This window comes from Suillus subalutaceus, assembly GCF_016647625.1.
Source record: "Suillus subalutaceus strain FC151 chromosome Unknown DFJ58scaffold_156, whole genome shotgun sequence".
NCBI lineage: Eukaryota > Fungi > Basidiomycota > Agaricomycetes > Boletales > Suillaceae > Suillus > Suillus subalutaceus.
The window spans coordinates 34,106-57,819 of NW_024540405.1; the positions used below are offsets into that span (position 1 = coordinate 34,106).

Consider the following 23,714-nt stretch of genomic DNA (forward strand, 5'->3'; position numbering starts at 1 on the left):
TCTTATCTCTTGACTCTTCGCAACATCACACCAAGAAAATAAGATGGTCAGAGGCTCAGGTAAAAGTCAATTCTGACTGGATCGGATATGTATTTTGAATACTTATCGAACAGGTAAGTTTAAGACCAAGCGTGGCGGAGGGAGGAATTTCAGGTGCAATTCGCTCACCGTTGTCATCCCATCGTCCACGCTGAATAGCGTTGTTTAACTTAGCAAACACCTCGAAATTGACGAGAACGGAACTGCTGTTTCACTTGATAAACGATGGTGAGTTTTTCAAGAGATAGTTATGGCATTTGGCTCAATAGTTTGTCCTGATCAGGGCTCCTCGTTGTCGAGAGGGCGAGGCCGATTCTGACGAAGAGAACAAATTGGAGGAAGAAGAGGAAGAGGAGGAGGAAGATGAAGATGAGGAGGAGGAAGAAGAAGGGGCCAGCGGTAGTGCCGCACAGCCTGAGCTAAGTCGCGCTGAGCGAAAGGCGCTCAAGAAGAAACAAGCGGATCAAAAACAACCAGGGGAGGAAGATAGTGACACAGATGCAGATCTAATAAACCCCAACCACGTTGAGAAGAAGATGAATATATCTGATCTTGCCGCGCCTCGAGAGCTAACCCGTAGAGAAAGGTGGGTGTTTACGCCTCAAGAATAATGTCGCTAACTGTCTATCTCTTAGGGAGGCGAAGGAGAAACAAGAAGCCAAGGATCGCTACTGGAAGGTCAGTTTGAGCTGCTGAGGCAACATATCGTTTTTCGTCTTCATTCAGCTCATTCCTTCAATTGTAGCTACATCTTGCTGGAAAGACCGATGAAGCAAAGTCTGATCTCGCTCGCCTTAGAAAGATCAAAGAGGAACGAGAGGCTGCTCAGGCCAAGAGGAAGGCTGAAGCCGAAGGTTTGCTGCAATGTCCACACAAGTCATTCACAACGATACTCACTACCCCCGCAGCAAAGGCCGCAGAGATAGAGGCCAAGCGCAAGGCAGCCGAGAAGAAACGTACTTGATTCTCATATTTCAACAGTCATCAAGACTCTGTAATACATAGTCTCTGTGTTGCTTGCATTGCACTCTGTAACTTTTTAATTCTCCTATAAAGCTAGAAAAATTGGCGTGGTGCGCATTGCGGAAGTCATGTGTGCGACGTTTCCGTCCCATCGATTGCCCATCCAGCCAGCATGGCTGTAAGGCCGCAAGGAATATAGAAGACGCAAGATAAGATTGCGAGGGAAGTGACCAAGGGGCTGCGGGCAGGCATTGGGTGCACATCTGGGAAAGTTAGGGCACCATGATGGTGAGGGGCACCGTGATGGTGAGGGCCTTCCTCCATGGCCGCAAATAATATGTCAAGCATCCTGTGGACATCCTCTAATGACAAGTGTTATGGCATTAGATTCACGTAACGTTCAAGAAAAAGCATAAGTTACCTTCCCGTGGGTCTGAGTCATGATACTGTAGTTTTATGTTCTTCGAGAAATACTCACTTCTGGCAAATTTAAAATCTGCGTGCTCTCGCACACGAGCCCGTATAGTTCCTTCAAAAATGAGCTTGTATGAAGTGCCTACTGTGTGATGCAACATACCGTCTTTAGACAGTGCAAAGAGAGCCGCCGCACCGCCAACAACACGGTAAGACCGATCATGCACCAACAATTTCAGTATGCGCGGCAGTCCTTCCAAGATGACCGGTTGAAACTCATGCATGACAAAAGTTCTTTCAGAAGAATGCCGAATCCCGACAAGAGCGTGAAGTGCCATTGCAGCATTCACTTGTGAGGCCCACTTCTGGTTGTCCAAGGCGGCCACTACGGCGTGGAATATGGCCATCTTAGATTCTTTAATCAACTCTTTCCCATCGGCTTTAATTTTTCTTAGCATAAATCATTATGCATAGAAACGCGTGCTCACAATAGTTGGATATGATGTCCAGGAAATCAAACGCTGCATGATTCAGCGCTGCTTCACCCTTTTTGAACATGGTACAAAGGGCCGCTGTTGTGTGGGCTTTAAGAACAGCTGCCCTCAGGTCATCTATATAAGAGTGTTGAGATCTCGAAAGGGGAAACACAGCAGCGCACAAGCTTACCGTTGCGCATGAGGCGTCCGAGCACCTCTTTGCCGGGTTCATTCTCGACCGTCCCGATAAACGATCCTTGTTTGAAAGCGCTGATGATGTAGTCAGGCGCGGATAGCTCAAACATAGCCTTTCTGATGTTTTCTGAACTGCATTGAGGAAGATTTGATCATAACATCAGGTAAAAAACTGACCGTGGTCCAGGATACGAGAGAGTGCGTAAGCCGCAAACAAACACTTCTTCTTGTGTTTTAAATGATTGACCAACGTCTCAACGACACCTTTCTCAATTGCTGTCAATCGTATAAATGCTGAAACAAGCTTAGCACCAGAAGATATATTATCGTATAAGAAACTCACGATACTGGAGCATCGACAACATCGCTAGAATAGCTCCGCTACTTGTTTCGTCTTTGCGATTTTTCATCAGCGACGCCAGGTTCTCAATGTGTCCTTTGTGAATCAAGTCTTCCTGAACGTCAACTGAAAGTCTGCTAGTCAGGCGCCACATGAGTGTAAGTATGCATATGTCGCACCATGGCTCGCAAGTTGGCCAAGGATTTGGATGGCAGGATCCTCGATATCAGTTAAGCGATGTTCCAACATGTGGACCAAAAGCGCGAGAAAACCACTTTCTGGGTGCAGCAATCGCTTGCGAAATTGATCTGAATCTTGCTATGAGCACATCAGTTAAGCGACAATGACATAAGAAACTTACCGTGTCTTGCATATGCACATATAACATTGCCCACCGGCGGTGATATGTAAAAGTCGTGTTGTTTCAAATGTTTGATAAGCGTAGGAATTAGATCCAGGACCTTAGCCTGGGCTGTTTCTGAAACGGGTTGTCAAGCCTACGCCTGCGTTCAAAGAACAACCGAAAATACCGTCATGGACAAGAGCAGCAAGTATGCGCAAGGCCGCTACCAAAATTTCTTCGTCTGCGATTGGTCATGTCAGCTTGAACGTATAAAAGCACTTTCAGATCGAAAACTCACGTTCGCTGCCGAGAAGTTTGATGATGCCCTTCGCGGCCTTTTCCGTCACAGCCGGTTGATGGACGTCTGAAGATATCCCATAGTCACAAAGTGAATATCGTTCCGGTGGGCTGAATTACGAACCATTGCGAGCAAGCAACGACAAAGTCTGTGATGCATGAATTTGCACCATCAACGACTCGGTTTCGGAGACCCCTCCAAGGTCTAGTACACGCTGGAATGTTGCTTCGCTCAAGATCTCGTTCCCTACCGCGGCATGCTTAACTAGAGCGGGAAGGGCTTTGCAAGCTCGAATCTGATTGATATCGTCCGGGCTCGCCAGCATTTTCAACACGTCAGCGGCTGCCTTTTCCAAGTATTGCGCGTCAAGTTGGGGCACTGCAGAAAGTGAGTGGACATCCGTGTAATAGGTTCACCATAACTTACATAGTTCACTCAGTGCAACGGTAGCACTGACACGCACTCTCGGATCATCGCTGTAACGGACCAACTCCTTTAGCTGGCTGTCCCAGCCGTCCGACTCTCTAATCGCAGCCCTTCCTTGTTCTGTAAAGTGCTCAGAAGACAAATTGCAATAAAGAAATAAAACACTCACCAAATGAAGCCATGAATGCTACTCGATCAACTGCGTCGAAACACTCCACTCCATGTAACTGGATATCTCTTAAAAGTGAGGGCACAGTTGATGCATCAAAGATATCCTTCTCCCACAGCTGACCCAGTTTGGAAAGCCGGTCTTGGCTGGCTGGATCGTTCCAGTACATCAATTCTGGCCATACGTCGAAGTCCTTCCAGAATTTGGCCTTGGCTCGATAGTTGCCTTTGAAAAGGACAGAGGCGTGAATCTTCTGTCCGGGGAGGATCACCCGAGGCGCGCCACGGTGGAGCCTTTAGAAGATTTGAATCAATTTATCGATGTACATCATAAGGTTCACAGCACGTACCCAAATGTGTGATTGTCTTGAGCGCCATAAACAACCCGCTTGATAGGAGCGAATTCGAGGAACCACCATGTTCTTCGAAGTGATTCGAACGTCCTCTTCTGCAAGTCGTCCATCTTCCAGACGACTTCCGTGGGCTTCACCCTCAAGCCTGCCTCGACAGCCTCCTTTCGCATCCATAGCAATGGAATGTCACCTGATTGAAGCTTCTCGTTGAGTCGATTGCCTCCGCCACTGAAAATGTCCGTTACTGAATCAAAGGTACGGGTATTTTAACGCATTTGACGTACACGTCCGAGTGACTACCTGCAAACCAGACCTCCTTGATGCGCTCGGAATGGGACCCCTCCGTATTTGCACCATGGATATACTCGGGAAGGAATTTGACTCGCCGCTCGTCCAAAGCAAGAGCATGTCTGAAATAGCACATATGGTGGTCGCCGTTAGTAGTCGAAGGTAGTGTCTTCCCCCTCACAACGCCAACTGAAGAAACAGTATCCCTTGACATGAATAAATAAACAAATATCAACCATGTTCCAAAGGTAAATGTCTTACCATACGCCGATAAAATGAATGTGGACGTGCGATCTGCAGAATGTGCTCTTGAACGTTTCAGCAAGCTCATTCGCCCAGGCATGTTTGCGCCGAGATTTTTTCTTCTTCGAAGCCTTTTCATCTATTTTCGAGTATAGTTCGAAGGCGCTAAATGTCGCCGAGATGAGAAGAAGCGATGGCACGAGATGGAGCTATGCTTACAATGGTATTTGCTCGTTATTGCCGGGGAGGATTAAGCCGACCTAAAGTCAAAAAAATCAACATCCGTTTTTGGTTAGCATGTCAATTCAGACGACTCACACGGTGTATCATTCCAGCAATTGCTCGGGCCTGGTAAGCGCCCCTGGAAAAGCCTATGACAAGATATTATCTCAGGTATCATTGCGTCTAAGTGCACGAGAACCTACCGAAAAGGTAAATTCTATCACCATCTTTATAGTTTTCTGATATCCATCGATAGGCTGCCAGTATCACTCTTTCAAGATTCCTGAATCATGCTCAATATTACTATATAGAGTTGAACGGTCGAACCGCCACACGTACCAAGCTATGAGCAAGTCCACCTTGTTGCTCAGCCAATAATGGACATATGTGAGAGAGCGCCACGTCGGCCGGGCCTGCGTGCCCACACCGCTGTTGTAATAAGTGAGCTGAGCTTCAGATTTCACAAGTTGGCTGTAGAGTTCGACGACATTAGTGTTCTGCGCAGTCGTTAGCCAAAGAAACTTGATCAAGTATATACGCACCTTCAGTCCAAACCGGTTCGATGATCCATCAATACAGACTACTAAATTCCTGCCCTCCTTGTGTTTGGAGTATGGACACGTGTATTTATATGCAGGGTAGGTTGTAGTCGTAGAACTTCGAGAAGGTACATCAGTGGTGAGCAGCGGCTCTGTTGCAAAGGGAGGCATGGTTGGTTGAGGAAGCTCTAGATTGGATTCCAGAACTTATTATGCATTTGTCGGGCGCTAGAATATCCGTGCAACCAGGCGAGCGCGTGCGGCGTTAGTGTACTTCTTGATGAAAGATTAGCGCCATGACCAATTCGAAACATAAATCTGGCGTCTTTGTGGTGAGCTACACCCATTATGTAAATCACTCATATGCAAAAATATGGACGCACAGATAACGAAACGTTTAATCAGACCATTCTATGGAACATGCTATTTCACGGTGGGACGGATCATGCCAAACTGTTATTAGCTGAACTCAGCTTCTCGAGAAGACCACCTGTATTATGTATAGCAGCCGACGCCTTGGGATTGGTGGGCAATGGGCATTAGCTTCAAGGGCCAGATGAGTCGCATGTCATTGTCAATGGGGCTTCGGTCGGACCGGAAAATTACAGAAGTCGGTTTATCTGACGGATCGTACCTTGAAATTTCGTACATAGGGTTGAAGTTTGAACCTGCAGGTCTTGGTCCTCTTGGAACGTGGGCCCGCCCTCGCTGACTAAGCGCCGTGGCTGCTGTCGTAGTTCGAGATTGTTTGCTTGCCTCTTAAGCTTCATCCTGGGCTCCAATGACTCTAAGAAGTCAGTTTGAAATTAATCGATGGCCAAATCCACAGGGCAAATATTTTATTTTTCCGCCTATAGTGTCGGAAATGTATTTGGGGATGGAAAGTGGATGAGGAAAGTGCAATAAGTTGTGCAAAATGCTGTCTCAAAATGTGGTTGGATTTGGATGTCGTCTACCTTACTACAGACATCTGACGTCCGTCCTGACCAGTCTTAACCAAGTGGTAAGCCTTTTCGCCATCTCTTGTCACATTCTTCCACCATCCGTCTGTTTTTTGGTTTGGTTCCATTAGCCTGTCATCATGTAGATCACGCGGCTACAGTGCATATGTCAAGCAATGTTTCAGCCGATGCAGGAGGCATTTCACGAGTTCAAAACCTGTCGACAAATGTCTCATCATGGACAGTTCTTTGAAGGTTCATCTCAACTTGAGAAGCGCCCTGGCCCAAGTGATTACCACAACCGAATCGAAATCTGTTTCTCTTGGACTGCGCAGGTTCGAAATCTGCCGACGACAAGTTTTTTCTCTCTCTCCCTCTCTCGGAACACACCTTGACATTCACTCATGGATGGTTTCCTCGAGGTTCATCTAACTAGTCTTAGCTAAGTGGTTACCACAACAGAATTGAAATCTGTTTCTCTTGGACTGGGCAGGAGCGAAACCTGACGATTGACAGGTTTTATTTTCCATCGGAACACGCCATGAAGATTCGCTTGTGGATAGTTTCCTCGAAAGTTTACCTCAGCTTCGTCCTGGCCTAAGTGCTTACCACGACAGAATCTAAATCTGTCTCTTGGACTGCGCCAGTGCAGGTTCGAAACCTGCCGAAGGCCAGGTTTTTTTACTACCTTTGAAGATTAATATTCGCTCATGGGTGATTTCCACAACAGAATCAAAATCTGTCAAACCTGCCGATGACCAGGTCCCTATCGGAACACACTTCAACATTCACTCATGAGTCATGGATGCTTTCGTGGGACGTTCAACATAATTGGTCCTAGCCAGGTGGTTACTGCGACAGAATCAAAATCTGTTTCTCTTCGACTGCGCAGGTTCGAAACCTGCCCATTGACAGGCCTTTTTCAATCGGAACACACCTTGACATTGATTCATGGATGGATTTGTTTTTGGAAGCCAAAATCACATCTCACAAAGAATGCGTCTCTCCTTCGTCCTCGCCGTCATTGCTGCTTTCAAGTTGACAGTGTCTATCCCTGTCGCTGACGGTCGCTGTGCCTTCTTCTGCGACAAGGAAAAATGTTGCCCTGGCTATGAATGCATACCATTCAAGGGTGTTGTGAGTATGAGTAGTTTTCATCTAACCCCATGACTCACTGGCATGGTAGGATGGGCTCGGACATGTTTGCCAGGATCCCAACGGCGGTGAGTCGTGTTTCTACGTTCGCGTTTGGGCAGTGTGGTTGACGGCACAACACATAGTAATGAATAGTTTGTTGCTGAGTGCTCGGTTGTCACGGTGAATAAATTTCACCCTGCTAGAGCATTCAAGTTGAAGACCTTAAATTTGAGAAACACCTCGTTAACACTTGACTGCATAAAATATGACTGAAATACATACGGCGCATTGTTGTTTCGACGACACACGTACTTGGCTATCCTCGCATCATGGTTGAACAATTCAAGTTCAATATAGGGTACGAAAGTCAAGATAGTGGAGATAAAAACAACCAAGAGTCATTAGCGACTGACAGGCCATCAGAGAACCGGTGAGCAGATATCATACATCACCATTATCAGTGAACCACACCGATGACGTACCCGTCGGCTTTGACTTCATATATCTCCTGGTCTTGAGCGCGACTCCGTTTGACTGCTGTGACACGAAATGCGATGCAAGGCAGACGCAGTCTGCAGTTCCCGAAACGAGGAGCGTTCAGGTTGTCAAGCAGGGCATAAATTTCAGGACCAAATCTGCAGCCATGACATGTCGGAGCGATGAGATTGACGTCTGCATGTCATCTTCAGACAGAGATGGCAGGGTGTATGGTGGAGCTTTGTATGAAGTAATGTCGGCCGGCAGACAGCTATTGAATTCAGATGATTGCCCCACCCAGTCCAGGGCACTGATGTCACCCTACTGAGCTACGACCTCATGCAGGAGCCTTCCAAGTGCGTTTTGCTTCTTCTCGCCATAAATGGCAGGCAGCTTGACACCGAAGATACCAAACAACAAATATACAATATCTTCTGGCCACGTAGTGACACGAGCCGACACCCATTGCAGTTTCTCCCAGGCGTCTCTCATCCCTGGACGGAAGGCGACGAGGGTCTGTGCATCTATGCCCGTCACATGTCCCATCTCCTGCATGATTGCAACGGAATCCTTGTGGTTGGGAGAGGGATCGTCCAGATATAGGGGCCAATCCTTCTGATAAAAGAGTACAAGTCTGGGGGACAGGAATTCTTGAACTGTCCATCCTCGCGTGTTCCAAGCGCTACATGCGAGTGCGCCAGGCTGCGACGAAGGTGAAACATCCGACAGGTAGATGATGGTAAGCGCTGAGTGACGATACCAGATAAACATGGAGTTGATTGATTGTTGGACCTCGACATTGTTAGTTTGGTCGATGCAGCAGGTATTGATCCATGTCCAGCGATACCCCATATCACGAGCAGTTTGACAGAATGACTGCAACTTCGCGATGCCGCCGCCCAGTAAAGGTATTAAACAGACGATGGGGGCGTCGTCGAGTTGAGCCTTGATGGCCTCTTAAATAGCTCCTTCTGCCTCGGATGGATTGACGTATTGTTCATGCAGCTCTGGAGAAAAAGTCAAGCATGTTTAAGGATGTGGTTATTTGAGGGCGTATTTTTTTTTGCGTGTCAGGAGCATTTTCCAACTTGGAGAGCATGATTTTGAAGGCCTCGATGGCTTCATCATATCGTTGTGCACCATGAAGTACCCTATGCTTCAACTGATATCCAAAGTAAGATGAGGGGTTGAGATCGATACCTGAGTATCACCAAAATGAGCGTCGAATACGAAACGGTAGTTGTCATCGCACCTTTTCCGCGTCAAGGAGTGCGTCGTCCCATAGCATTTTTCTCAACCTCGCCGTACTGCGGTTCGCAAAGATGGTATCGGTTGCAAAATCAAGCTCAATCGCGGCAGAGTAAAGCTCGATAGCCCTGTCGTAATTACCCGCAGCGAGGGCACCGTCTCCGCCTGCAACATAGAGCACGTTGCAATTTAGCTTGAAAGCTAAGTGAGATGGAGTCGAGAATTATACCCAGTTGACATCACGAAGACTTGCCAGTGGTCCAATCAAGGCAGCGTGCTTCAGTAGCCTCATCAGCCGTATCCATCATATATCAGTATGCTTTGATGGCTTCTGGAAGTCTACCTGCCCGAAGAAGCGCATGGCACCATTTATGGTGTGCAGTTCGCCATAAAGACTTGAGGTCCCACCCGAATAACTAGAAAAAGTATAGTCGGGGGCGTGAAAAAAATGATTGTTGCATTGCAATCAACCTACCGCCACGAAGACATCATATTTAGAATGGATGGCCGACATAGACGAGAAACGAATGGTGTTGATAGCGGGAGTGAAATGGTCAGCAGCTTCGTTGTGACGTACGTCGTCTGATGCATTCATTCCTACTTGGACGTGTAGATAGGCCTGAAGTGCGAGGTTCGCAAAATCAGCATCAACGCATGAATCTGGAGTCGACTGTGTTAGGAGCACTCACTTCCACGATACTACAGGCAAGAGGATTCGCGTTGGGACGAGTGGTAGCTAGCTCTCGGACGCGCAGAATTGCGTCGTCATGTTGATCTGCGTTGAAAAGGGCGATGGCCTGACAGATGTCATGTAAGTAGCGAATGCATGAGACACAATCGATGTACCTTGATCAAGAGTAGAAGACGAGTTTATCCAAGTCTGCGTCCACGTACATGAACGCAAGGTCAAATGCCTTCATCGCGTCTTGAAACTGTTGTTTTCCGCAGTGGGCTATGCCCTTGGAGATACAACCTATCAAGGATGGCTGAATGCTGATGCTCTATATCACCACATAAGTTAGTTTGTGTTAAAAAGATCACGATGGAATGGTGCACCTCGCCTTGAGCGCGTCATCAAGTGCGCGGTCCCAGTCTGAATTTCTCGCCTTGACAAACGAGCGATTCGCGTAAGAGTTGTAATCATTGCCATTGGCGCCGATATATCGTGTTAAGAGCCTGTCAGCAGTGGGCAAGTCCCCGCTTATGCATGCATCGCGGGCTGTCGTGCCGATGGTGAGGATCTGCATCACGCGTGGTCAGATTACGTGGTGGGAGTGAAGGCTAGAAACATGCCTCGCAATCAGACTGTCGAGCCTTGGCATCAAGGTTGAGATCAACATGCAAAAAGACGAACAGTGAACGGGAACTCACATCATCTGTCACTTGTTCTTTCGGGGCATCCTCCCCGGGCCGTGACGCATCCTTGAAGAAAGTAAGATGAAGAAGGGACGGAAAATGAACAGAAACTTACATCTGATACCCCGTCCTTGAGAATGTCCTCCGGAAAAGGTCCTGCCCACTTTGAGATCATTTTATGTATTCCTCCACTCAGGACGTGCTTACCATCCATGGAGAAGGTGATACAAAACACTGCGTCGGTGTGTTTGAATATGGCGATGGTTCGTCAATCCGAAAGTCGCCAAACGCGAACCTCGTTGTCTCTAGATGCGGATGCGATAATGGTACCAGTAGGGTTCAAGGCAATCATAATGACAGCGTCAGCATGGCCCTTCCAGGGCCCACCGACCTGCATCCAGGCGGATGAATCCCATGTCCGTATGGTGGGATCACGTCCATTACCACTCGAGACAAGCTGTTTGCCATCGTGCGTCCACGCGAGTGAAGTATTCCATGCTCCATTGAATGCAAAGTGACCCTGGAACTTTGCGATGGATTCCCTCTTGCCTGGATTCCATATTTGGATATCCTTGTATGTTGCGATGGCAAGATGTTCACCAGACGGTGAATACCGAACGCAGAGGATTCCAGCAACACAACCGATCGGATTTCCTTGCACCTGCCATGTTTTTGTATTCCGGAGCTCCATTGTGTCCAATGAGCCACTCGCTAGCAATGTGTTGTCTGGGGAAAGTCAAACGACCATATCTGTTTGGAGTGGACTTTGATGGGCTGGGTGAGATGTTCGCCTTCTCTGTTCCAAGCGATGAGTTCTCCGCCATCATCACCGCTTGCTATGACTCAAGTGCCCGTTTCTCGATAATGCGAGTCCTCGTACGGCGAAGCGATGCCCCTCCATTATCTTCGATACAACACCGTCTTCCAAGTCCCACAGACGAAGCGTCTTCTCGGAGCTAGCTTTTCAGTGGACATGAGTTGAAGAATGATCAAATCAAAGATTTAAATATGTAGCTTAAAACTTGGGGATGCAGATGAATGCACGAGCAGATGGTGCTTTGTGGAGGCAATCTGAGCGACGACGGAGGAATCCAGACTCGTCAATAAGCCATATATACCCATCGAAAGAGGGGTCTTGAATGTGTAAGCCGCTGAGGCTGGATTACGAGGTTGGATTTGACCGGCGTCGCGAATTGATTCATCTAGGTCAACAAGTTAAACCACGAATAACTACTGGGATCGGGCATACACTAGATGATGGTAGGCCTAAGACACTTGGCACATTGAGCGGGGTTCTTGTCATGTATGCTGGATCGCTGATTACTCAGGCCAATCCGGGTGTACGCGATCCCTGAACTGTCCGGCGAACTCAAGTGCCTGGACTCCACGAAACTCAGACTTTCTGACCACGTCGGTCATACTCCAGGCTAATAGTCTCAAACTGGATAAATGGAGCCAAGACCGCATAGCAGTGCGCAGTTCAGACGGGAGAACAGCCCGACGGCAATGACGTCGAGAAATAATGATGTCGGTGCATTTACCAATCGACACAATCCTCAGTAGGATATAAGTGACAGGAGAGATAAATGGTATTGCTCCTCAAGAACAATAGCATGTATTATAACTATAGGGACACCTAAGATATCGAAAAGAAGCTGAAAAGAAAGACGCACTGCAGTATTAACTCTAGCGTCTACTTGAGCTTGGAGAACAATTTTGGTGCAGCACACGCCTAAATAGAATGTTAAGCGAGAATTCGAGGGTAAGAACAGAGTATACATACGTCAGCACAGTGCATCACGCTGTATATGACGCTGTTAACGACGATGCCAAGAAGAGGAGAAAAAACGACTTACTGGACTACATATGAAGTAGGCGGAATAGGAAAAATCAATATGAATATCATGTAGATAACAACATAGGGACCTACATCTATAGTCATAGTATATGAGTGTTATGCAGACATTAATATTCAAATACCAACTCACAGTTCCTCCACACAGTCCTCGCCTTTAAAGCCTTGTCCAGATTGCACCTTCTCCTGGCAGTGTTCGAAATGTCTCGTTAGAGAAGCGCATGCTGCTGAGTTTTTGCATTCCTCCATAATGATAGGGTGAATCTATAGACCGGAGTGACATCAACAGGAGAAGACGATATTTGTATGCGGAATGGAGACATACGTCCTCAGCTTCCACTTCCTCTTCTTCCTCAGACTCTTTCGATGGTTCCGCCGCCTCAACAACTTCCTCCTCTTTTATTTCGTTTTCTGGCTGCTTCTCCTCCGGTGCATCACCGTGCACAGTGTTGAAGAAAGACGAGAAGAACGATGTCACAGACATGGACGCGACTGACTTTACAGTTAGACTTTGCACGAAAGAACAACTTCGCGAATTTCCGGGTTGAGGCCTTGAGGCGCCGCTTCAACCAATCTACACGGCTGCGTCCGAGACTCCGAGTGCTGGGATTGGCACAGTAGATCACGAACGCCAAATTGCTCCCTTGCACTTTAGAGGTTATACAACTGTAAAATCAAGTCGTCCCAATCCTTGACTAGTACACGCTGCTTCTGGGATCTATAACGCTTTAGAAACTGTTGTTGGCCATTAATTCCGACGATCTACATAGTACAACTTAGTTACCGCGGCGCAATACTTCCACCTTGAAGCTTCCACACTCATATCAAAACTACGCACTTGTTGTGCACTGGCGGTCACTAAAAACTTGAAGTATGGGAAATACAATCTTCAGGATCTGCACATCATCGTACTCTCGGATGCCGGTCGACGCAGTGACAGTGAGTGCCTTACTTGTCGTTATTTCATTCGTGCCGATAGGTCTAGTCTAGGCCGCGGACACACGAACATCCTTTCAGGTGAAACAAAAATAGCCTTATCGACCATATGGTCGAACTGATTGCAATATGCCACAGCGCTTTCTTTGACAATGACATACACGAGGATGGAGAAGCACCTGACTTTTTAAAATGACATGTCGGATAAGAATTTTCATAAAAGCTCGGATCTGCATGATCCAATATCGTCTCTGTGCAATATGACCTCCAACGGCATCCACGAGAGTGGTATCTCCAACCCTGACGACCCCGCTTCTCTTGGGATGAAGGAGAAGTATTCGTCATCAGCTGCTAGCGATGACATATCCACAGTCGAGCGCAACTCTCAGGATGATGGTGGAGAGTTCGTGTCTGGTGGACGTTTCATTAATACCGACGATCCTTTCCCCCTCGATCCCGACGCCCCTGTGGAAGAGAGACAGTTGACCATCAGGGCTCTACTTGTCGGCTGCCTGCTCGGGGCAGTTATCTCCGCAAGCAACGTTTATTTAGGTTTGAAGGTCTGTGAATATATTTTGGGAAACTTCCAATTCTGAAGCTGTATATAGACGGGGTGGACCTTCGGAGCATCATTATTTGGATCAATATTTGGTTTGGTTGTTTATATGGTACGGCGCCAGTGTCACTTACTGTTGACTTGCAGGTTTCGCCATCCTGAAGCCCTTGTCTACCACAGCACCGCGCTGGCTTGGAGGCGGCTATTTTGGTCCCAAGGAAAATAATGTGTGCCAATCTACAGCGTCTGCTGCTGGTAGTCTTGGTTTGCTTTTTACCTCTGGCTTTCCTGCTGCATACGAGCTTGGTCTTCTCAGTGCAAGTCCTCGAGATGATATTGGTCGACTATTCACGTTTACTATTTGCTGCGCTTTCTTTGGTCTTGCATTTTCCATCCCACTCCGGAAGTTCTATATTTTGAAGCTAAAGCTCGTGTTTCCTTCTGGTGTTGCCGCAGCGTACACGATTCGCTCGCTCCACGTGGGCAAAGCCGCTGCGATGAACGCTAAGAAAAAGACCAAGGCACTGATAATCTCTTTCTGTTTTGCGATCACTTTGCGCGTCGTCAGCGAATACGCTCCTGGGCTTCTTTGGGACTGGCATATTTTCTATGCGCTCAATCGACTGGGGTGGGACTACATTATTGCCGCAGAAAGTTGGGTCAGTCTGTGCTGTTGCACGAGATATACTTGTCTTCTAAAGTACAACAGGGGTGGATTTGGGAATGGACACCGGCGTTCATTGGTGCAGGGATGCTCACAGGAATCAACTCATCATACAGTTTTTTGGGCGGTGTGAGTTTGTGTTATGTTCTGTATGCCTATCCTATATAACGCCTGCAGAGCTTCCTTGCATGGGCTATCATCGGACCTATTATCATTCACACGGGCGAGGTATGCACAGAACCCCTTACTCACTGGCGTATCTGACAGGATCACAGGCCATCGGCATTCCGGCAGTTACATCCATCCCTGGACAAATGAATTATGCATCCATGTGTGTGATCTTCATCCTTGTTCAAGTTCATTTCAATTGAATCAGTTATCTGGAGGGTTTTGACTGATCCCGTTAATCAACCATCGCCGCGATACTGGCTGGTAAGGGACTGGTCCAAAAACTATAGATCCATTGCGCTTATCATATGCAGGTCTGGCCCGGCACACTCATGCTACTTTGCACGAGTTTCACCGAAGTCGCCTGCAACTTCAAGTCCATCTATATGGCCACGCGCAATGCGATAGGTGCACTCATGGAACGTTTCCACGGAGATTCCCATGAAAAGAACAATGTAGAAGAGATCGTGGATCCTGTACCACCTGAAGACCGAGTTCCATTCTTGCTTTGGGGCAGTGTGCTCGTCGCTAGCATCGTGGTCACATGTACTGTCATGGGTGTCCAGTATGGCCAGAACGTTGGTATCACAATTCTTGGTGAGACACGACTCCTCTATGATGATCAGCGCTTGAACGTCAGAGTCCAGCCATTGTCTTCGCGTTCGCGTTCAGCTTCATTGGATGTGAGAGTTCTGGCCGCACAAACATTAATCCTGTGACATCCATTGGTGAGTGCATCTGGGAACCTGTGATTATATACTGACAGGTATCTGAAAAGGTAATGCTTCTCAACTCGTTTTCGGTGGTATTGGCAAAGGGCAAGGATACTCAGTTCAGAGAGGCGAGCTCTTGAATTCGTTATCAGGAATGCTTGCTTTGGGTATGTAACATGCCTCTTTGAACCACTGCTCCTCACACGTCATTCCTAGGTGCTGCTGAGCAAGGTCCGTAGACCATACGTTGAGCCGCCCACAAATACTCATTTGCCACGTAGCCGCTGATATGATCAGCGATCTCAAAACAACCCATCTTCTCAGAGCCTCCCCCAAAGCCGTCTTTTGGGGTCAGCTGACCGGCGCCATCGTGTCTATCTTCATGTCCGCTGGTGTCTACATTGTTTTCTCAACTGCATACCCATGCATCAATGATCTTTCCTACGTTACGTGCAGTTTCCCGACACCTGATGTACAATCTTGGAGGGTGGGTTCTTATTCATCATACTGTACCTTTCATTGTATGCTACTGACTAATTCAACAGGCAGTTTCGATTGCGGTCTCATCGCCGACCCTTCCCATCCCACCATCGTCAGGGTATACAGCGATAGGACTGGGTATCGCGGCTGTGATTTCGGTTGTTGCGAAGTATACTGTTGTCCCGCCGAAATACCATATTTGGGTTCCGTAGGTCTCTCGGTACCTTACCTCAAAACGAATCCTTACAAATTGATCATGCAGGAACTTTAATGCCATCGGCATCGGTTTCATCATGAGTAAGGAACACTTCAAAGCCATTGAATACGTCTAATGCTATCACCCTCAAAGATGTATGCACCTATCCCTTGGCTATGTTCTTCGGCTCTACGATCGCTTTCTTCTGGCGCAAAATGTAAGCATCTCTCCCAACCACATTTTGACTAGTTTACAGGTTCTTCAGGTTCTTCAAGCACTATGAGATGTACTGTTTCGCTGTAGCTGCCGGGTTCATTGCTGGGGAGGGCCTGGGCGGCATCGTGACTGCAGTGTTGACGATAGCAGGAGTTTCTGGTGCTGTATATGGAACGACAGTTGGCTGTCCGGGCGGGCTATATTGCGGTTAAGCACCTATGGTGGCATTGTACTAGTATGTAATTTTGACGCTGGGTTATGAATTTGATGAATATTCGGTTTACTGCATGATTGATTTCTCAGACAAGGCTCATTTCATTTCTTAGTCATGTTATATCTCGATCGCAAGCTCAGCATTTTTGGCTGACGGAACTATCTGGGCCCACCCGCAGCAGGTAAGCATGCGCACTTTTGATTTCCTGCTGTCAACTAGTAGTCACGGGGCTGCAGAGAAGAAATAATCAGATGGGCTTCCGACGACTCTACAGCTGACTGTCACTGTTCCAATTATACTGCTTATCAGTGAGTATCTCTCACTGATAAGCCTGACCTCGTGCCTTGCCCCTCAAGCACATTGGCATGGGCGAGCTGAGGATAGCATATATACGTCGCCTCTTTGAGCAGCGGTATCGCAACCTCAAGTCCAAGTCTGCCTAGTCGTTTGAGGATGGCGACTGCAGCTTCTCAGGACCAGGACCGAATATCCTATGTACAGTCCTTATCTTCTCGTTTGGAGAAGGAAAAGGGTGCCGTCACCGCGGACATTACCCTCCGTGTCTGGTGGCTCTGAAGGGTTAGAGCCGCTCCTGCAATCCATTAACACAGATGATCCATTTCCGGAGGATCCGGATGCCCCTGTTGAGGACCAACAGCTAACTGTTCGAGCCGTATTAGTTGGCTGCATGTTGGGAGCCGTCATCGCGGCCAGCAACATCTACCTGGGTCTCAAAGTCAGTTATCCTTCCGACATATAAGAAATTTATTAATGCATGCACTCATCCTTTCACGCAGACGGGGTGGACGTTTGGCGCGTCGTTGTTCGGCTCAATCATAGGCTTCGCGATCTTGAAACCACTCTCAAGAAGTGCACCGACTTTTCTTGGTGGGGGCTATTTTGGGCCTAAAGAAAACAATGTTTGTCAATCCGCCGCCACGTCAGCGGGAAGCCTAGGATTGCTCTTTACCTCGGGTTTCCCTGCCGCATACCAACTTGGGCTACTGAGCGTTCATCCCAAAGACGACATCGGCAGACTTATCACTTTCACGATTTGTTGCGCCTTCTTTGGTTTGAGTTTCACTCAACCGCTGAGGAAATTCTACATTTTGAAGTTAAAGCTCGTATTTCCCTCCGGCGTGGCCGCTGCATACACGATTCAATCTTTGCATGTGGGCAAGAACGCAGAAGTGATTGCAAAGAAGAAAACCAAGACGCTGATCTACTCCTTCATCTTTGCCATTTCTTTACGGGTGGTCAGCGAGTATGCTCCAGGATTGCTTTGGGATTGGCACGTTTTCTACGCTCTGAATAGAATTGGGTGGAGTTCGACGATCGCTGCTGAGAGCTGGGTGAGCATATCGTCCGTTATAGGAATGTTTGTCTGATTATCAGCCGAAAGGGATGGATTTGGGAGTGGACCCCCCGCGTTCATTGGCGTAGGGATGCTCACAGGTATCAATGCTTCGTATAGCTTCCTCGGTGGAGTATGTGTTATTACTACGACTGCATACGGTCGCTAATAAGTTTCAATATGCAGAGTTTCCTCGCTTGGGCTGTTTTGGGCCCTATAATTGTCGCCAAAGGAATAGTCCGTGCAAGACTCTCCATATGTCGTTACATACTGACTACCTATGGCAGGCTTTCGGAACCGTTGCGGACACATCTATACCTGGATACATGAATTATATGGGAATGTGGGTCGTCTCAGTTATTTCCTCCATATGAAAATCTCACCGTTAGCAGGACTCTTGAAAATCCGATCCAGGAGCCATCTCCGAGATACTGGCTGATCTGGCCTGGCACACTAATGCTTCTCTGCGCAAGTTTCGCAGAAGTAGCATGTAATTGGAGGTCGTTATATGTCGCAATGCGCTCCGCTTGCGGAATGCTTCTGCAACGGTTTTCGAAAGACGGTGTAGTGGACGATGTCGTGGACCCTGTACCTGAGCACGAACGCGTGCCTTTCTGGGCTTGGGGTTCTGTACTTGTCCTTAGTACGATCCTTACATGTGTCATAATGGGCGTTCAGTTCGGACAGAACGTTGGTGTCACTCTCCTTGGTGTGTCATCGATGTGTTAGATCGATTTCAAGGAGAAGCTAATATTTCCCCTGCATCGTACAGCGATTGTGTTCTCTTTCTTGTTCAGTTTCATTGGCTGTGAAAGTTCTGGTCGGACAAACATCAATCCCGTCACGTCAATCGGTAATTTTGTCGAACAGTCAATTCATTCACAGACGCTAACATTACTGACAGGTAATGCCTCGCAGCTCGTCTTCGGGGGATTAGGAAGGGGTCAGAACTACTCCGTCCAACGAGGCGAGCTCCTAAACTTGCTTTCTGGAATGTTGACTCTAGGTAAGTAAACAAATCGTGAGTTATCACTGGTGCTAAAATGTCGTGAATCAAACAGGCGCTGCGGAACAAGGTATCCCATTTTTATTATCAAAACCTTGAAATTTTGTTGACGTGCGATTTAGCTGGGGACATGATTGGCGATCTCAAAACGACACACCTCCTCCGCGCGTCCCCTAGGGCTGTTTTCGTTGCTCAACTCTGCGGAGCTGTAGTATCAATTTTCATGGCTGCTGGCCTCTACGTCGTGTTTTCCACCGCTTACCCGTGCATCAACGATTTGAGCTACCTAACGTGCACCTTCCCCGCGCCTGATGTGCAGTCGTGGCGTGCAGTGGCCGTTGCTGTGTCTTCGACCACGTTGCCCATTCCACCGTCTTCTGGATATGCTGCCATCGCACTTGGATTGGTGGCCGTCATCTCTGTCGTAGCAAAGTATACTGTGGTTCCTCCGAAATATCACGACTTCATACCGTGAGTGGTTTTCCATCGTGTTCTTGCTTCAAATCTGACATAGAAATAAAGCAACTTCAATGCTATTGGAATTGGGTTCATAATGAGTATGTGATCTGTATCTCAGTGATTGTCCGTCTTACTTACTTTGCAGATGTCTGCACGTACCCCATGGCAATGTTTTTCGGCTCGACTCTTGCATTTTTCTGGAGAAGAATGTGCGCCTCATAAATTCTTTAGATATTTTAATAGCTTCTTCTGACATCTCGTACAGGTTCTTCAACAACTACCAGATGTATTGTGTTGCTGTGGCAGCAGGTTTTATTGCAGGAGAAGGTCTTGGTGGTATCGTGAACGCAGTTTTCACAATTTCGGGCATCTCTGGTGCAACGTACGGAACAACCGTCGGGTGCCCTGGTAATATTTATTGCGGATAAATGTTATGTAGGACTAGAGTCTAGACACAGGATATGCCAGTGGTCTTGTCTGTCAGCATGTTATCATTCCCATGTCAATTGATACAGAACGTCCGGCCGTATTCCTTCTACTTGGTGTGCATACATGTGTCACGCCACTGACGTACATGCGATCACATCGTCTAGTAGTACAGGGAAGAAGGATAACGCCTGGCCCAGGGTGCAGCAAGCCTACATAACCTTGTGTTCGTGCGTGCGCGTGACTCCTCACTGTCTGACATTAGCCGAGTTGTACCTCGATCTTATCGACATCAGGAAAACCCTCCTTTGTAATTTAGAACAAACTGGATATAGTTAGAGCAAGTTATCCTAATTGGACGGATTAGAAATATACACCTGAAGATATGTGGTTAGTCACTGAAAAGCAGGCCAGAAAGAGGCGAGCAAGCGAAATGACAAAAAAGTCTTGCGAGATAACATCAATGGGATAGAAATGTGCGAGGCACTAAATCTTGTGACATGCGAGCAAGTCATAAGACACTAGGACATGGTCGTAGTCGTAGCATCGACAGGCGAATCAAGTGTCGGACCTCGGTATAGATGCGAGAGGGAGAACGAGGGTAGCGAGGGCACTGAGGTGGTTGAAACATAATCATCAACAGCAAGAATGAGTAACTTTTACCCCTAATTGGTCATGAGAGGGGTATCCGCCGAGCCTGTACCCTTCCCATGACCGATTTTTCTCTGCCAGACTGCACTCCGTGTGACCAAAATAGATACGGTCTAGCTAAAGACCTGGAGTGGTCTGACTGATAACCTCTGATAACCTTCCGGACAATTGGATCCGACAATCAGGGGTAAAATTAGACCGTCCTCCGGGACGGGAGGGATAGATGATTCCGAACAAGGCGCCACTTGAGTCCCACGCTGCTATCGCGTACATAAAGTATTCCCTCTAGTGACTGGGCCAAACGTATCAGAGTCTAGGGTTGACCTTGTCAGTTGACAGTTGCTATAACACATTGATAACATCATATGTTCCACCAAAAAGAAACAGATGGTATATATGCCTCTCATATTCGGCATTTGCCTTTGAGCAAGTTATATAGCTGGCAACGCCGGCCCCTATAGTAGATCATCGTGATGTGGCGCCGAATGACGAATGCTTAGATACACCTTAGAAGCCGGTGTCACGCTTCCCACCAACTCGTAGCCTTGGTCATTCATTAGATGCTTAGTCGTCTCAATCACATTCGTACCGCCCTGTTTTCTTTCGTGACGCCTGCAATGTCACATGCAATTGATACGTCTCATTATCGTGCTGCCTTATCTTCAGGCAAGTATTGTTCCTTCGAATGTGTGGATCCAACTGCGAGTCTTTATTAATACAGGCGCTCATGCTCAAAGCGAGATTGCCACATTTGCTGCGGGGTGTTTTTGGGGTGTCGAACACATATTTCTGAAAGAGTATCCTCCTTCGCAGAACAAGGGCATCCTCAAGACGAGCGTCGGATATACCGGCGGGGTGGAGAAAGCTCAGAGCCCGACATACAGAGAAGTGTGCACTGGGACGACCAATCATGCTGAGGCCTTGAGAATTGAATTCGACCCTTCCATAATCCAATACGGAGAGCTTGTCGGTGAGTTGCAGTTCTAGTTCCATCACATAGTCTGATCTGCGGCCAGAGTTTTTCTACCGTACCCATGAGCCGACCACGTTCAACAGGCAAGGCGGTGATGTGGGCACTCGTGCGATTGTTCCCTTGATATCTTATTTATTTAATGTCCTAATCGTCGAGCAGAGTATCGCTCTGCAATTTTCACGCATTCACCTGAACAGAGCAAGATAGCGAAGGACGTCACGCAGAAGGTACAAGAGGAACATTTCAAGGGCCAAAAGATCGTGACGGAAATTGAAGAAGCTGGGCAGTGGTATGATGCCGAAGAATATCATCAGCTATACCTGTTCAAGGAACCGAACGGGTACCAGTGCCCAACACACAAGAAGCACTGGTAGATGGATGAGATATTGTTAACAGTGTAACTGAGTACTGGAATTGATGAATATACATTAAACACCAACTTAAGCCGTGCACCAGTTATCAAAATGACCACAATCAAAAGCCGCCATCAGAGTTGCGAAAGCCCGTCCCTTTACAAATGTAACAAGGAGAGTGGTGCCGAACGGGCGATGTCAATGCCAACCCTGTATAAGGTCTGACTCAACTCTCTGCACCGTCATTTCTCGTCATTGGCGTTTTTGATTGTGGAAGGATGAAAATCAAAATATTTTCGTCAAATGTTATAAGGCGGAGGCGTGGGAAAGGACGTGTGTGAATATCGCTTCCATTTTGGACTTTTGGACTTGAAGAAAAAAACCTGCCGCAACTTTCATTTGCACGATCATCATGGTATCTTGCAGTACTATTTTGTGCTATGGGGCATGAAGCTGTAGCTGAAGCACTGAAGGTTGGCGACGAAATTATGGATCCGTCTGCGGCCTATGATATGGGCATCGCACTTGACTCCATCAGCGACAGATGCTTACCTAATTCCGTTGACTATAGTCACCAAGTGAATTGGCAATGCTCACGCGCTCACATTGGTTAATCACCTACAAGATAATCGATGCCAGCAGCTCATCGAGTCCCCGAGGGTAGCCCAGTTGCTGCATTTCTATCTGAATATGCTTCTGACACTGAGGTATACGTGAGCCATCTCGACACCACTGAGGTGTCAAGCCGAAAGTAAGTCACACCTTTGGGCTCGAAGACGAGAAGACATAACAAACTTTCCATCACAGGAGGCACTTCGGTTTCATGCTGGCTGCCAATCTTGCATGGTCGTTTCTGCTTGGCAAACGCATATACAGCGCTCTGTCCCGCTATGGCATCTTGTTTATCCTTGGGAAAATATCACCAATATTCAAGGCCCCTCCTCCTGCGGTGAACTGGCCATTAGCAGGTCAACTGTGCCTTGACATATTTTTGTTGTCCGTGTTACTGCCCTTGATCAACAACTTCATCTCCATCGTAAAACTGCGATACCATCATGGGTTCCCAAAATCTGAAATTGTCTTCCGAAAACCTAGTTCAGCAACCGTTGCAAATATCGTTTCTCAGCCTCCGGACAAAAGGGATGAATACATGAATGAAGTTCTGCGTCGTGCCGTCGATCCCGAGGAATTCAATCAGCCAAATTGGGGTATGCCTTGGGAAGAGTGGACCGTGGACTTCCGGGCGATGGCGGTTGCGTACGAGGCGGAGAAGAAGGGTTTGATCTTGAGAGAAGCGTGGGAACTAAGCGTATGGATGAAGATGAAGGAAGGCTGGTCCGTAATTGAGCACGGGAAAGTCAGTGACCCCTTGAGCCAAGTTGGTATGATGGAAAAGCTTCAAGTACGTAAAGTATCGTCTTATGTTGCACACGCTCATGACGACCCTAGCACAAACTCACAGCCATGGGCAAACGACACGTGTTTACTCAGATGATGGAAGTTATTCAGGTCAAGACTGTCGCGAAAGACGGAAGTGCGCTGCCTGTCACCGAGGAAGTGGACACAATTATTGCGGACATTTTTCGCCGGAATGAGGTGGATTTTGCGCAGTTGACAAGCGAATTAGCCACAGAATCTCCCCGTTTTGCAGCCAACTCGTCGAAGAAAACGAAGTAGACATGTCATATTCTGAGTATCTAGTACGTGAATCCGCTGTGCTCCACTAGCTAGCCGGACAACTTGGAATTGAATACCCGTATAGGTCACGGGTGCATCGGAATTACCACGACAAGTAGAATTATCTCTGTTTCTTCGCTTATCGCAGGATGTCCCTATCGGTTAAGTAGTGGTCTCCTGAGCACGTTGGTATCGAGTCACCTGGTCTAATAACATGCCTAACGGCGTGAAGCAATGAGAAGAAATGTCCCATGGTCCATTGTATCAACACAACAGGGACACGTCGAAACTGAAGGCCCTTATCCTTCAGCTTGGCAGGTGGTAAGTTGCTTTACCTATAGCCGCTTATCA

At 47.5% G+C, this 23,714-nt stretch overlaps 8 protein-coding genes and 1 pseudogene across 9 annotated transcripts; 6 read left to right on the forward strand and 3 right to left on the reverse strand.

The window, feature by feature from the left end:
- Nucleotides 1–43: 43 nt before the first annotated feature.
- Nucleotides 44–1,003, forward strand: DFJ58DRAFT_908154 (casein kinase substrate phosphoprotein PP28-domain-containing protein; the record flags this gene model as incomplete). The annotated part of the gene is made up of 7 exons (XM_041395093.1): nt 44–59; nt 114–153; nt 214–267; nt 323–625; nt 675–717; nt 785–893; nt 948–1,003. The coding sequence occupies 7 exons, from the start codon at nt 44–46 to the stop codon at nt 1,001–1,003; spliced, it is 621 nt and encodes a 206-aa protein (XP_041238205.1).
- Nucleotides 1,004–1,046: 43 nt separating this feature from the next.
- DFJ58DRAFT_123487 (armadillo-type protein) lies at nt 1,047–2,775 on the reverse strand. Its single transcript, XM_041378738.1, has 8 exons — nt 2,607–2,775; nt 2,431–2,553; nt 2,265–2,381; nt 2,083–2,214; nt 1,905–2,027; nt 1,580–1,855; nt 1,481–1,531; nt 1,047–1,364 (listed from the first exon to the last, which is right to left on the reverse strand). The coding sequence occupies exons 1-8, from the start codon at nt 2,674–2,676 to the stop codon at nt 1,129–1,131; spliced, it is 1,128 nt and encodes a 375-aa protein (XP_041238206.1). The 5' UTR covers nt 2,677–2,775; the 3' UTR covers nt 1,047–1,128.
- Nucleotides 2,776–3,999: 1,224 nt separating this feature from the next.
- DFJ58DRAFT_668288 (uncharacterized protein) lies at nt 4,000–5,478 on the reverse strand (the record flags this gene model as incomplete). The annotated part of the gene is made up of 8 exons (XM_041382686.1): nt 4,000–4,215; nt 4,302–4,509; nt 4,565–4,711; nt 4,766–4,806; nt 4,865–4,917; nt 4,972–5,051; nt 5,108–5,265; nt 5,311–5,478. The coding sequence occupies 8 exons, from the start codon at nt 5,476–5,478 to the stop codon at nt 4,000–4,002; spliced, it is 1,071 nt and encodes a 356-aa protein (XP_041238207.1).
- Nucleotides 5,479–7,082: 1,604 nt separating this feature from the next.
- On the forward strand, nt 7,083–7,162 carry DFJ58DRAFT_t135 (annotated as a pseudogene). The gene has a single exon. The product of its transcript is annotated as a tRNA-OTHER (tRNA).
- Nucleotides 7,163–12,078: 4,916 nt separating this feature from the next.
- DFJ58DRAFT_813731 (Non-heme 11 kDa protein of cytochrome bc1 complex) lies at nt 12,079–12,884 on the reverse strand. The gene is made up of 4 exons (XM_041391616.1): nt 12,647–12,884; nt 12,455–12,585; nt 12,323–12,398; nt 12,079–12,268 (listed from the first exon to the last, which is right to left on the reverse strand). The coding sequence occupies exons 1-4, from the start codon at nt 12,803–12,805 to the stop codon at nt 12,251–12,253; spliced, it is 384 nt and encodes a 127-aa protein (XP_041238208.1). The 5' UTR covers nt 12,806–12,884; the 3' UTR covers nt 12,079–12,250.
- Nucleotides 12,885–13,455: 571 nt separating this feature from the next.
- On the forward strand, nt 13,456–16,527 carry DFJ58DRAFT_813742 (OPT oligopeptide transporter protein-domain-containing protein). The gene is made up of 16 exons (XM_041391617.1): nt 13,456–13,817; nt 13,866–13,908; nt 13,961–14,472; nt 14,523–14,606; nt 14,655–14,705; nt 14,753–14,808; nt 14,864–14,909; nt 14,960–15,242; nt 15,293–15,373; nt 15,424–15,525; nt 15,575–15,589; nt 15,640–15,845; nt 15,904–16,046; nt 16,101–16,135; nt 16,188–16,251; nt 16,300–16,527. Exons 1-16 carry the CDS (start codon nt 13,518–13,520, stop codon nt 16,460–16,462), a joined length of 2,184 nt encoding a protein of 727 aa, XP_041238209.1. The 5' UTR covers nt 13,456–13,517; the 3' UTR covers nt 16,463–16,527.
- Nucleotides 16,528–16,917: 390 nt separating this feature from the next.
- Nucleotides 16,918–19,711, forward strand: DFJ58DRAFT_718707 (OPT oligopeptide transporter protein-domain-containing protein; the record flags this gene model as incomplete). The annotated part of the gene is given in 13 exon segments (XM_041384514.1): nt 16,918–17,023; nt 17,043–17,200; nt 17,262–17,827; nt 17,882–17,951; nt 18,005–18,055; nt 18,106–18,161; nt 18,211–18,527; nt 18,591–18,671; nt 18,723–18,824; nt 18,947–19,295; nt 19,347–19,381; nt 19,429–19,492; nt 19,549–19,711. 13 exon segments carry the CDS (start codon nt 16,918–16,920, stop codon nt 19,709–19,711), a joined length of 2,118 nt encoding a protein of 705 aa, XP_041238210.1.
- A 1,136-nt stretch (nt 19,712–20,847) lies between these two features.
- On the forward strand, nt 20,848–21,957 carry DFJ58DRAFT_813748 (peptide methionine sulfoxide reductase MsrA). The gene is made up of 4 exons (XM_041391618.1): nt 20,848–21,026; nt 21,082–21,330; nt 21,377–21,439; nt 21,493–21,957. Exons 1-4 carry the CDS (start codon nt 20,921–20,923, stop codon nt 21,705–21,707), a joined length of 633 nt encoding a protein of 210 aa, XP_041238211.1. The 5' UTR covers nt 20,848–20,920; the 3' UTR covers nt 21,708–21,957.
- Nucleotides 21,958–22,232: 275 nt separating this feature from the next.
- DFJ58DRAFT_123848 (uncharacterized protein) lies at nt 22,233–23,575 on the forward strand. Its single transcript, XM_041378739.1, has 3 exons — nt 22,233–22,437; nt 22,494–23,088; nt 23,136–23,575. The coding sequence occupies exons 1-3, from the start codon at nt 22,319–22,321 to the stop codon at nt 23,361–23,363; spliced, it is 942 nt and encodes a 313-aa protein (XP_041238212.1). The 5' UTR covers nt 22,233–22,318; the 3' UTR covers nt 23,364–23,575.
- Nucleotides 23,576–23,714: the final 139 nt, after the last annotated feature.